The 13,004-nt window shown below is 38.1% G+C and overlaps 1 protein-coding gene across 1 annotated transcript in view; it reads left to right on the forward strand.

Moving 5' to 3' along the window:
* The window catches only part of CACNA1D (calcium voltage-gated channel subunit alpha1 D), a 169,808-nt gene that overhangs the window by 131,983 nt on the left and 24,821 nt on the right, over positions 1–13,004 (forward strand). The window contains 9 exon segments of the mRNA XM_031058244.1: positions 4,837–4,875; positions 5,292–5,420; positions 6,154–6,219; positions 6,609–6,700; positions 7,945–8,104; positions 9,272–9,399; positions 9,504–9,600; positions 10,726–10,828; positions 11,865–11,966. Coding sequence (XP_030914104.1) covers positions 4,837–4,875; positions 5,292–5,420; positions 6,154–6,219; positions 6,609–6,700; positions 7,945–8,104; positions 9,272–9,399; positions 9,504–9,600; positions 10,726–10,828; positions 11,865–11,966 — 916 coding nt within the window.

Here is a 13,004-nt window from a genome sequence, read left to right on the forward strand (position 1 = left end):
TTGACCTTGTGCTCGTGTGGAGGAGTGGAGTAAAGCCCCTGTCTGCCTCCTGTAAGAGATCCAGGATTCAACTTTGAACAAGGGCAGCCCAATTTAGTTTGAGTACAACTTTATGCACCCCTATCATATGTTAGAACTTGGGTATTGGTGCTAGTAATTTGTATTTTTGGATATTGTTCATATATTTTGTATACTTTTGCAAACATCTCTCTTTAGGCTTAATGGTAGGTCAGAAAACTGTGGTCTCATACAGCTTTGCTTTCATTAGTGTGAAGTCTTAGTGCAATATCAAATCTCTGCAGGGTTGTAATATCTAATTTGGAGCCAGAAATAATTTTTATTAGTTATCATATAATAACAACAACATATTAATTGTGACTTTAGAACTTAAATGCATATTTTACAGTGGAAGAGGCACTTATAAAAAACAGTTTCAGAGGTTTTTCACATTGACTTAAAATTTTAATTAATTAATGTCTGTGGGCATTTTGTTCATGTTGAACAGGGAATATAGAGAGCACTGATAAGACAATGAAAATTTCTTGCTCACATCTGAATTGCAGTAACTATTCTGTGAACAAATTGTGTGTCTTTATGCACATGGACTCACAGCACACATTTCTGGAGATATTTTGGCAACCTGAATGTTTTACTGTAAATGCTATTGTCATCATGTGTGTTTGTCATTCAGATGCTTCCTTCTTTAATTATGGTGATGAGGACATTATCATCATGTGTCATTTGTTCTGACATACTCTTGGACCCTTTGGCACAATATGTAAAAAAGAAGCTTTTGACCAGCACCATTTACTAACATCACTGGTTTTCACCATGTTTATTTTTTGTTTAAGCACAGAGTTTGCTTCCAAGGCATGATCCAATCTGTTTCACACTGTTCACAGTTTGACACTGAAGTTCTTTATAGTCAGGATGTGTATTTTTAACATTTGTTGCAAACATTCGTGTAACAAGGAGTTCCTGTTTAGGAAATGTGCTAAATTTTTCATAAGCAGCATTAGTACTTGACCAAAATTGGTAGCAGGTTGCAAACATTTTCATCAGTGAGTCAGAAATTTAGGTTGATCGTTGGTTATATTTTTTTGAGTATTGAGATTGTTTGAGGAAGAAAACTGTTGTGTTGCACTTCAGTTAAGTAAAAAAGAAAAATCAGATATCACTGCCTATTTGAAGTATTGAAGGATTGGCTCACAATTACATGGCTGTGAAGTGCTTTGCTGCCCTGGGCTCTGGGTGTGACTGGTCCATGGCTGACAGAACAGGCAGAGCCATGGGGAGTGTCTGTGCTTGTTCCCCTCACTGCAGGGTGTCTGTCAGCCTAGCAGGGAAGCAGAAGTTGTCCATTTATTCCAGATGTGACCATTGCCAGACTTGTAGCAGGCAGAAGCACACCTGCCATCTTAGGAATCACACAATACCAGTTTTTGGGGGACAAAAAAATCCTAATAATGACCAGCCAGTCCCAAAGTGTTTGGGACCAAGCAGCATTGGGAATGATCGGTGGAAAATGAGAGGAAAGAGAAGACTGGGGGTAGATTGTCTGACCACAGGTGATTTTATTTACCTTATTGTCAGCAGATACCATCCCTCTGCTCAGCCTGTCCCCCTCAGTCTCAAGTCTATTCTAATACTTCCCTACATGTACAAAATCAAAAAGTGCCACCCTCTTACGTGTGTGTGCACAAGCTGTCTCTGGTGCTGCAAATCAGGCTGTGTGCTTGGGGACTGTCTGGTTTTCCCTTATCTGTAGGAAGCAGACACTGTTTTTGTCAGTCTGTCTGTTATTGTTGCTGAAGATTGTCTTATCTTTATCTCAGTTTCCCAGATCTGAGCATTGCTTCGTGCTGGATGGACACACATAACCATTAACTAACTTTGTCTCCCAGATGAGCATTTCCTTTATAAATGAGTATGAAAAATGTTTTCTTTTGTGGTGTATCACTACACTAGCTTCATTAAAATTGGTACTAGTAAAATAAACTAAGCTGCTGTATTATCAGAGGGAAATGCCAAAGAGGATAAAAAATTAAATACACCCTCTAATGTCAAACCCAAAACACTTGCCTAGTGATGAACACTTTCAGCTTCAGCAGGAAAAACTCCTCTTGTACCAGGAGTTCATGTTTTTACTTTGTTTCTAGATTTATCTTCACCTTGGCATTATTGTACAATTTACTTTTTGTGAACAAAGTGTTTTTATTTTTCATTACTGGCCTGCACTTTCTAGTGTCCATAATTTGTAATTTCTTGCATAACACTAACACTCCCCAGCAGCATCAGATCAGCCATCAGAACCAGGCAATTAGGATTTCTTAGTCCAAAGAAGCTGCAGAAGAGGGATTTGTGAGGGGAGTGTGCATTGGGCAGTCCTGGGCAAACACCACTGTGCAAACACAAATCCCTTGCAGTGACCTCCTGGCAAAAAATAAAATGAGGGATCATCATTCCAGAGCTGCTCCAGTAGAACTGATCACATAGTTTGGGTAATCTGACCTCTGCATTTTTAAAAGTGAGAATTAAGTAATTACCAAGAGGGTTATATGTAGAAAACATTGTTTTTACTGACTTTTCCTTTTGAGATCTTTTTGTCCATAACCAAGTCATAATGCAAACTCATTTTGCATTTGGAAAAGTGATTAAATGAAAACATGAAGGACCAAAGTATCCTTTATATATTGCCGTCCTAATACTGATGCTAACTTATTTGGGGCCCCATTCTGCTCCCATAAAACACCGTGGGAAAAATTCCCAAATGCCAACCCTGAAATTTTATTTCATTTTTTTTAGTGTCAGTTTGTGATGATACTGTAATTTAATCTGATCTCTATCTGTCAAATACTGTGTTCAGTTTTTGATCATACAAAATACCAAAGCAAATTAAGTAATTTGCTCACTAGTTAAGAGAGTATCAAGCTCAACCTGAGTCAGTCACCAGAGATTAGTTATGACATTTCAGGCTTCATCTGCAGAAGGTGTAATTAAACCTTTTTTCTTTAAAGCTGCAGATCAAAAGGATTTTTTTTCTGTGCTAAAAAGTCAGTAGCAGTGTGGGTCTGTGTGCACTGGTGCAGGTTTGGCATTGATTTAGGTAGGCAGCTTTGCAAGATTGCTTCCATGATCTGTGATATCTTGACATTTATGGTGTTTGTGATAATGAAGATTTCCTTGATTATATTTTGATGATTTTACTTCAAATTGTTGAAATATACAGAGGATTTCTAATGAAGTAGTTGTCTTCCCTTAGCAGCAGATTTTCCATCTATTTGATATAAGTTCTTAGAAAGTTTAGATATTGCAGCCAGTTTGACAAATACTCTGCTTGCTGAAGTTTAATAAGATGTGGGATTTTGTTAATTTAATGCATAAATTTAATAATAATCCTTTATACAGTTAAAAAATTCTTTGTTTCAAAATATATTGATATCCTTGCAGGGCAGTAATTTATCCATACATAACTTGCACATAGTTGAGAAAACCTTTATATTAAAGAAAAAAGTAATAGAGAACACAATTAAAATATTAATAATGATCCTGTTTTTTAAAAGTACTACCTCTTGTTGCTTTTCTTTACCATAATAAGTTTGCATAATATATTTTCAGCAGAACCAGCTCTTTTCCCTTCCTTCTCCTCGAGTTCTATCTTGAGTACCAGCAGCCTGTGAGATTTGAGTAGGTGGAGTGTGGCACCGAGTGTGGCCGGTGCTGGAGCAGCTCTGGGGCGGCACTGTGTTCACTGCTGCTCTGAGTGACAGGAATTTTTGAAAGGTGCCTCTTTAAAAGGAGGATATTTTAGGTGAGAGGGTAAGACTCATCACTGGGATCTAACATCCAGAATCCCTTTTTTTTCTAGTGCTAAAAATGTTTTTAAAGACGCTCCAAATTTGGAAGAAGCTGCTGCGAGTTTGTCATTGCACAAGCAAGCACTTTGGTCCTTTAAGCTTTGCTGCCTGCTCTGAGAAGTGTGTGACCATTTAGGCTCTCAGGAAAGCTTCTTCAAAATCAGACATAGAGAATAAAAGGAGAAAAGTGAGAAGTTCCTGACAGCACACAGAGTTTGGCTCTGTGAACACGGAGCTGTGTGAGCCTCTCTGCTCCCTGTAGCTCCTGAGGGCTGTGCAGATCTGCCCAGAGGGATCAATCAAATCCCGAGCCCTTTGTCCATGCCTGATCCTGTTCCCTCAGCTCAGGGAGGGAGTTCAAGAGCTGCCTCCCAAGCACTGCTGGGGCAGGCTCAGCCCCCAGGGTGCGGGGTTGAGAGATTTCTGTGTCCCTTTGTCCTTGTTGGGAACTGCAACGCCCAGAGCTTGTCACTGAGCCACCTCAGTGGATTCACTTTGCTGAGGGAGCTCCTGCTGTCGTATCAAACACCATTACTTGACTCTGGTTAGATTCCAGTGATGAAGTCATTAATCTTCAAAAAGGGCAGAGCAGAAAAGGACCTTGAAAGGCTAGTTTGGCCCCAAAGCTTTGTTCTTGAGTTTTAGGTGGGCTTCCTGCTATAATTTCATGCAACGTGTGAAAATTGATGGCTCACATTTTTTGGCCTACATAGGAGCAGATCTTTTATTTTGTATTTACTTTCCATTGAATCTTTTAAACATGTTTTATACCAGCAATTTTTATTATGAGTCAGCCAACATGAACAGATAAGAGGATGGTTTAATAAGAGAATTAATGTTTTATTCAGGACATATATTGAGTTGAAAGATGTTAATTTTCATTTAGAAATTTAAAATGTTCTTAATTTTGCTTATGGTTAAGCTAACTTTTTTAATATTTTATTTGATTTTAATATTTAATGTTCTCAATTTCTTAAAGCCAAAGCCAACTGAAACAGTCACAACTGATGAGTCTGGGGTAAGATCAGTAAAGTGACCCCAGTGGTTTTACCTATACTTGAGTTTATTCTTTTTACCATGTCTTTTTTCCACCAAGTTTTTCTGTATTTTTCATTCCTGTCTGACTGCAAAGGTGTTATGCAGTGGTTTGCATCCATTGTCAGTGTTCTATTGGAGTCTATTACAAACAAACCCAATATGATCCTATTAACAAACCAGAAAACTTGGAAATGCATGTGGTGTGTGAAGCATTTCTACAGGTCCTGTGTTTTCAGCATGTAATTTTTCCTTTCATATCATGGTTATCAAGGTGAACAGGCTCTCGAGATACATTTCCAAATCTTACCTCTTCCACCTTTGCATTTTATGTTGTTTTTCTGGAAGTGTTGCATGTTTGAGTTTGTATTTGGTTTGACTTCTCCTGATGCTCTTCAGAACTCTGAGGACAGCGCTCGGATCTCCATCACTTTTTTCCGTCTCTTCCGTGTGATGAGGTTGGTGAAGCTGCTGAGCAGAGGAGAAGGAATCAGAACATTGCTCTGGACATTTATCAAGTCATTTCAGGTTAGCACAAGTTATTTCAATTTGCTTTGTAATTACAGCCATTTATACACCAAATTTTATGAAGCAATACCCTGTAGAAAGCAAAAATATTTTTTAAAGTTAATCTTATCGATAATGACATATTTAAATATATTTGCATACCAATACCATATTTATTTTCACCAATTATTTCTGGGAGTCTGAGGGTCGTTCTTTGTCATTTAATATCAGCTGTTACTGTGAGGTTTTGATGGTACTTCTGGAAAAATATTTGGCATATTTAAAAGAGATGGGATAGGTTTGACATGCATAGATTTCATGCTTCCACACATTTTTATTAGATGACTAGAAAAGAAGAATTTAACCCATATTTTACATAAAACCAATTTCATAAGTGAAATAGATACATGAATCATTGCTCCTGGAAACTGATGAATGTGAAGTTAATGAACTCTGTAACTGTATAGAACAAAGTATCTTTGTGTTGTCAGAAGCAGTAATAAAACTAAAATAAAAAACACTAAAGATGATCCTAACCTCTGGATTGCTGGCAGAAGTAATTTAAAATACAATGAAGCTGGTATATATTGCATGCAGCAAAGTATTAAGAGTGACAGGTAATTACATTTCAAGCACTTGCATAGGAAGAAAAACCTTGGAAAAATCTGTGTTGAACAGAGAAATTACTTTTGCAAGTTGAAATAGAAATGATGGTGTGAGATTATTAAAAGACAATGCACCTGTCCCTTTCTAGGCCCTGCCTTACGTTGCCCTTCTGATAGCCATGCTGTTCTTCATCTATGCTGTCATTGGAATGCAGGTAATTAAAGATTTTTTTAGCACTAAACAACAGCACAGATCTGTCTAAGACTTGTTTCTTAAGTTGCTTATTGAAACGTTGCTCTGATAGTGGTGCTATGTATAAGGCAGAGCTTTCAGAGTAATGGAAAAATCTTTATTTGGCTCTTGATTTTCTTGATCAGAAAATTCCAAAAGACACAAGAGAGGAACTTGGTGTGCTGCTTTTTTTCCCCCTTGTTTATGTGATATATTTACTGCACTTATATATATATATAATGAAAAATCTAAAGTGTGATGAAAGTGTTTTTGTGAAATTTCATGCATCCTGAAGGAAGTTTAGACTGCAAGGCCTACAGCCTCGACAGCACAGGTCACTGGAATGAAAGTCAAAATTCTGGTTTATTGTAGGTATTTGGAAAAGTGGCCATGAGGGACAACAATCAAATAAACAGAAACAACAATTTTCAGACTTTCCCCCAAGCTGTGCTGCTCCTCTTCAGGTGAGCAAACCTTAACTCTCACTCAGTGCATCCCATTTCACTGATCTATGAAAAATGTGCAAAATGTGTTTGCAAGTGAGAATCTGTTCAGCTCAACAATCCCCTCCTGTTTGTGGCTGTGTGCTGAGTGTCCTTTGGCACAGAGGAGGAGATACAGAGCTGAACTCCTCCCAGCCCCTGTGAAACTCCTTTGAGCAGCATTCAGGCACAGCCCAAACCTACACCCAGACATCAACCTGATGTCTGAGCATGGGCAAAGCTGGAAATGGCTCTGCCCTTGCTGGTGGCATCTTTAGAAGTGCAACTTGTGTGATAATTTGAAGAAATGAAAAGTCATTGCAAACATAAAGAAATAAACTGTTCTTTACATTTGCTGAAGGGGGTGTAACTTGCAGAAGGGAAATACCAGATGAGCCATAGGAGAAGCTTCCTGATGGTGAAGGCAGCTAAATCTTCATGGTGACGGGGGCAGATTGTGAGATTTCCATTTCTGGAGAATTTAAGAAGAAGGCAAACATTTGCCAGGAGTGTTTTAAAATGTCCTGGAGCAAGGAGAGAATGGCATGGGACAGGGATGCCTCTAAAGGTGACAGCCTTGAGCTGTCTCTTGCCTGAGATTCTGTAATTCAGCTCCTGTGCATTGTTACTCATCTGTCTGGAAGAACTGGCAGGACATTCCTGGCACCAAAGGCATCACCCACTGAGATCTAAGTCATTTTATGCCTTTGACGCCAGGTAATGAACACAGCTAAAGATGTCATAATTATGTAATTGTCATTTAAAAATTTGAAATTGTGGGCCTGCACACAGGCTTTATGCAACTGTGAAAAAAAAGCAATAGCAGAAATTAGAGAGAGGCATTTCTTCAAACACAGGGGAAAGTTCATCTTTTACAAGTATGTACTTTGAAATTTTATGACTGATTTTCACAGACAACACTGCTTTTGTACACAGTAACTCCACTGCAATAAGTATTTAACTTGTAAATCACAGTTTGGGGTTACAGTTTTTATATGCAAGCCTTGGTACGTTAGTACATGTTATAAAATGTGCCTGCAATGTCAGATTATGCTTGTCAGTTCTAAAACTTGCTCTACAGTTTTCTTTAATTAGTCCCTTTGAAATGTTTGTAGTCTGTCTTCACATTTGTGCTTGTATACATGTGTACAGAATGTAACAAATGAATTCATTTTTAATCCATCTTGATCAAATAATGCTGAATTTATCTTTGTGCTGTTGTGAAGGTGTGCAACTGGAGAAGCCTGGCAGGAAATCATGCTGGCGTGTTTGCCTGGAAAGCGCTGTGATCCCGAATCTGATTATAATCCTGGGGAAGAATACACATGTGGAAGCAATTTTGCCATCATTTATTTTATCAGTTTTTACATGCTCTGTGCATTTTTGGTGAGTTTAGCTTGTGCTTATTACAGCAATGAGCTTTGGCATTTTGGTTTCTTCTGAATGAAGAGTAGAGTGTTGAGAATATGACTGAAAATCTCATATCCAAAATATTTTGGCAAGGTTATGTTTTCTCATACAGAGTCTTAAATACTATATTTTCTACCAATTTTTTACAGTGAGAGTGGTGAAACAATGGCACAGGTTGCCCAGAGGGGTGGTAGATGACCCCCATCCTTAGGAAAATCCAAAGTTTGGTTGGACAGAGCCCTGAGCAGCCTGATCCAGCTGAATGCAGGGAATTGGTGTAGATGACCTTTAGAGGTCCTTACCAACCAAACTATTCTATGATTCTAAATTCCCATGTGTGAGGGTTTCTTCTGACTGCACACGTGTGCAGGATAGTTGGCTGAGTAAACTAAGTTAGCAGCCTTTTCATAGCTGTTATTTCATGCATTTCTCAATGGTACCATTAAATATTCATTGATAATGGAGCTGCAATTCCCATGACTGAGCAGTAATGCTGTTTGTTTTGTTTAAACTTAGCAGAATTTGGATTTGCATCTCTACAAGTATCCTCAGGTGTGGCACATGAGAAGTGAACAATAACCTTTCACCCTAATCTGTGGCAAAAATGGGTTATTTGCTATGAAATAATCATTGAAATATGTTTTTCTTCATTGCAGCTGTCTGGTATAAGCTGATTGATTTGTTCTATTCACAGTAATTGTTTCCTTGCAAAAGGAGAGTGGTCCAACAGAATTCTGTGAACTGATGTAAACATATGTTCTGTGGCTCTGTATCACTTTCTGTGTTAACAAAATTTATTGTCATGAAATTGAATCCTATTCCTGAGATACAAGCTGTGTCATAATGTGTGCATTGGATCCATTCTTCAGTTTGATATAGTGGGATCTGGTAAATCAAGGAAGAGAAACAAAACTGTGTTGTAGACTATGTCAAAAAATTGAGTACTCTAAAATACCATGTTCTTGTAATGTCATTATTTGATAGACTTCTATTTAATTAAATGCAAATATTTTCAGTGATATTTGATGATATTTGCCAAAAACTATTGATTTACTTGAGTTCTTGAGCTACTACATATTAAATTGATAAAAATTCAAAATAATAATTGAAGATCATTCTTAGTTACTTTTTTTATTTTTTTAGATTATAAACTTATTTGTGGCTGTCATTATGGATAATTTTGATTATTTGACACGTGACTGGTCTATTCTGGGCCCCCATCATTTGGATGAATTCAAAAGAATATGGTCAGAATATGACCCTGAAGCAAAGTAAGTTAGATCATTTCTCTGACATAATTGATTTGGTAAAAACAAGCAGAGCAGGGTGTATATTTTGGGAGTGGATGTTTGTTCACTGGTGTGTGTTGTTCTAGGGGAAGGATAAAGCACCTTGATGTGGTGACATTGCTGAGAAGGATTCAGCCACCGCTTGGTTTTGGCAAGTTATGCCCTCACCGAGTGGCCTGCAAGGTGGGTTCCACCTGGTTCTGTCTGACTGCAACATCATAGACCAGCCAGGAGTGAATAACAGTGTGTAACAATATGTAGAAGCATGTGAGAAGAGAGAAAATTAATGGGAATTTAAAATTATATAGAATCTTTCAGGCAAAATGTGTAATTTTGATAAGGATTAGTGGCATTTTAATGTAAAAGTTGAAAAGCAATACAAAGGAGCTGAATGATTATTACATTATTTGATGGCTTCAGAATTATGGATATTGAGATTTTAGCAATTTCATTGGGAATAAGATCAAATCTCTTAGCTGAAGGATTGATACAAAGTGCTGTCATTTGGATTCCTTGTATATCTGTTTTACAAATAGGTAAAGTTGACATGTACACCTCTGGGCTGGAATTCAATGTCACAAGGCATACTTAAAGCAAACCTCTATCTGTTTATATGCTAACATCAATTATTCATTGAGCAATGCTTTTAAACTAGAATAGAAGAAAATCCACATTAGGAAAAGATTTTGATAGCTGAAATTGTGTCCTTTTGGCAGTCAGGGTCACAGCAATGCTACTCTAGAAGAACTCTGGTGCAAGGATGGACTGACCCAAAGAGAAAAGCCCCTTTCACAGCAGTTCTGAGTAGCTGGCATAAGTTGGCATAGGATCAGTGAGGAATGAATGGGCTGGGACAGTTCAGACCTGGTGCTCTGGTTCTTTATGGAGCATGAGGAACCGCTGGGGAGCCTGGGACACGACTGCAGCTGGAGTGGGTGCCCTCAAATAACTGCTTTTGTCCTTGGTACTGGCACAGTGGGACTCAGTCAAAAACTGGGCTTCAGTGTTGGAAAGTTAGCTCATTAAATAGCTCAAGAAATCTTCTGTACAGTTTTAACATGTATAAGCATACATGTCATTAAAATAAAAAAAAAACCCAATATTGTTCTTAACTACTGCATATTATACACAGGTAGGATGGAAAACTCAACTTTGTTTTGAAGAACTTACATAATTTATATTGCTCTCAGTAATACTATTCTTTGAATAGATCAGCTTTTCAAAAATTAACATTACAGGAGTTTGTTTTGTTTTTTTTTTTTCCAAAGAAAACAGCATCAACATTTGTTTTCCTTTTCTCATTTTCAGAGGTTAGTAGCCATGAATATGCCACTGAACAGTGATGGGACTGTCATGTTCAATGCTACTTTATTTGCTTTGGTTAGGACTGCTCTAAAGATAAAAACAGAAGGTAAGGTTCTTCATGGTAAAGCCTTCACTGCCCTTGTCAGAAAGCACAGTGAGGAAAAGTTACAATTTATTTCTTTTGTTGGATGTGAGTAGGGCTGCCTTGGTCTCACTGGATCTGGTTTTGGCTCATGGATTGTATTCACTGTTGGTAGGAATGATTTGCTTGCAAATGAAGGAAAGGGATGGTGAGGCCAGAGCCCAAGATATCTCAGAAATTATTCTATGTTTCCATCTGGTCAGATGAAAATGTGCAGCACTGGCATAGCAGGAGTTCTACTGCAAGAACGGAATGAATTTCCCTTCCTGCCCAAATAGGGTGCTCCTTTCTCACCACCTTTTAGCTCAGTGCCTTGGATCCCACAGTGGTGCAACTTTTGCACACTTGAGAGCAACATTCCCACTGTGGTTGAGGCCAGTTCTGACTGGGTTGAATAGATTTCTCTCATTTACATTAAAGAGGGAAAGGCTTTTAAAGGTAGTGGGATGTTTCAAGATCTTTCTACTTCTACACATTTTTCAATTTTTTTTGGCCATCTTTTACTGCTTTCAGTTTTGGGTTCTGCTGGCAATAACAAACTTAGATTAATGCTCCTCAGGCATTGCTATGTGAGCAATGCAAGAGATGAAATACTGCGCATTACTCAGTTTGAACATTCAAACCTGTACAACTGAGTAATTACTGTGATTAAGTAAATAAAGGCTCAGCTTTGCTTCAAGGAAGAAGTGGCTTGTAAGGAAAACGTCATCACTTTCTGGACAATTTGAGCAGGAGGAGTGACAGAGTGAGGCCAAAGTTTGGAACTCATCTTTGATCTCTGCACTGCTCCAGAGCTGGGTTTGAAAGCACCAGGAATTTGCTGTCTTATGCCCTTTTTTCTCTTTAGTTGTGGCATTGTCTGCTACATCACATAGCATGGGCTTGCCCCAAAGGATCTCTATCACAGTCTTTAATTGTATATACCTAATATCCAAAGGATCATTCACTGCAGGTGATAACCATAATTACCATCCTCTGTTTTGCCATTTCCTTGCCACAGGTAACCTGGAGCAAGCCAATGAAGAACTTAGAGCAGTCATCAAGAAAATATGGAAGAAAACGAGCATGAAATTGCTTGACCAAGTTGTCCCTCCTGCTGGCGGTCAGTCCCATAAACTCTGCCGTGTGCTGTTCTCTGTGCTTGTTGGTCCTTCTAGAGTGTCAGGAACCAATGGAATAAAACTGCTGAATTTTGCAATTATAATGGGATTAAGGACAGCAAAAAATAGCAAAATAAATATTGAGACAATGATGTCTATTGCAATAGGCGATGTATAGAGGATTGATAAGTGAAACTTAGATCAAAGTGAGAAAGGAAAATGTTATGCTTATTTTCTTGCTTGAAAAAAATACCTTATTAGACCTAAATATAGTCTTGATTTCAAATTATTCAGCAAAATAAACTAGCTTGATTTCAATGCATTGAGCAAAACATCATGTTTTGTTCTATGCTACATTATAGCTTATTTGCTTGTATATGTTGAATACTGCTGGGAGGAAAAAGAATTAATTGCCAGCTTAAAATTTTTTTTGCTTAATTAATAAAGCAAGAAGCTAAATTATCTCAGTTACAGTAGTTTAAACCAGAGCCATTCCATAGGTGATGGCAATGGTTCAGATTTATGCTGATAAGACTGAGATATGAATGAGGCCCATTTAAAGAGATATCTGAATTCTAATGACACCAAACATTCGTGAGAACTACAAGGCACATTTAGTAAATGTTCTTACGTGCCATAAAATGCCATGTCAATATCTCTCTTTGCAAATATATATATTCTGATATATATATTTAGCCTTTTTCAATATATACATTTTTATTAATTTGCTGTAGTGTAGGTTTAGGTGACTGTTTTCTACTTGCTTTTTCAAGTTTTAAAGGTGCAGGATCTGTCTCACTGTCACTCATACCCAGGGTATATTTATCCAGACATCCAATCCTCAAATCCAGTGTAATCCCCTGGTGTTTCTTGAAGTTTATTGTATCTTCACAGCTTATGGCAGCTCCCAGGGCTGCTCAGACCCCAGCCCCTGGCCCTGGAAGGGGATGGCCCTGGAAGGGGATGCTCATTGCCAGGAGCACAGCCTGCACTGCTCTTGGCATCACTCAGCAGGAGCAGCTCTGTGGCTGGGGGGGGCC

The sequence above is a fragment of the Geospiza fortis genome, unplaced genomic scaffold, assembly GCF_000277835.1.
Source record: "Geospiza fortis unplaced genomic scaffold, GeoFor_1.0 scaffold78, whole genome shotgun sequence".
Taxonomy (NCBI): Eukaryota; Metazoa; Chordata; class Aves; order Passeriformes; family Thraupidae; genus Geospiza; species Geospiza fortis.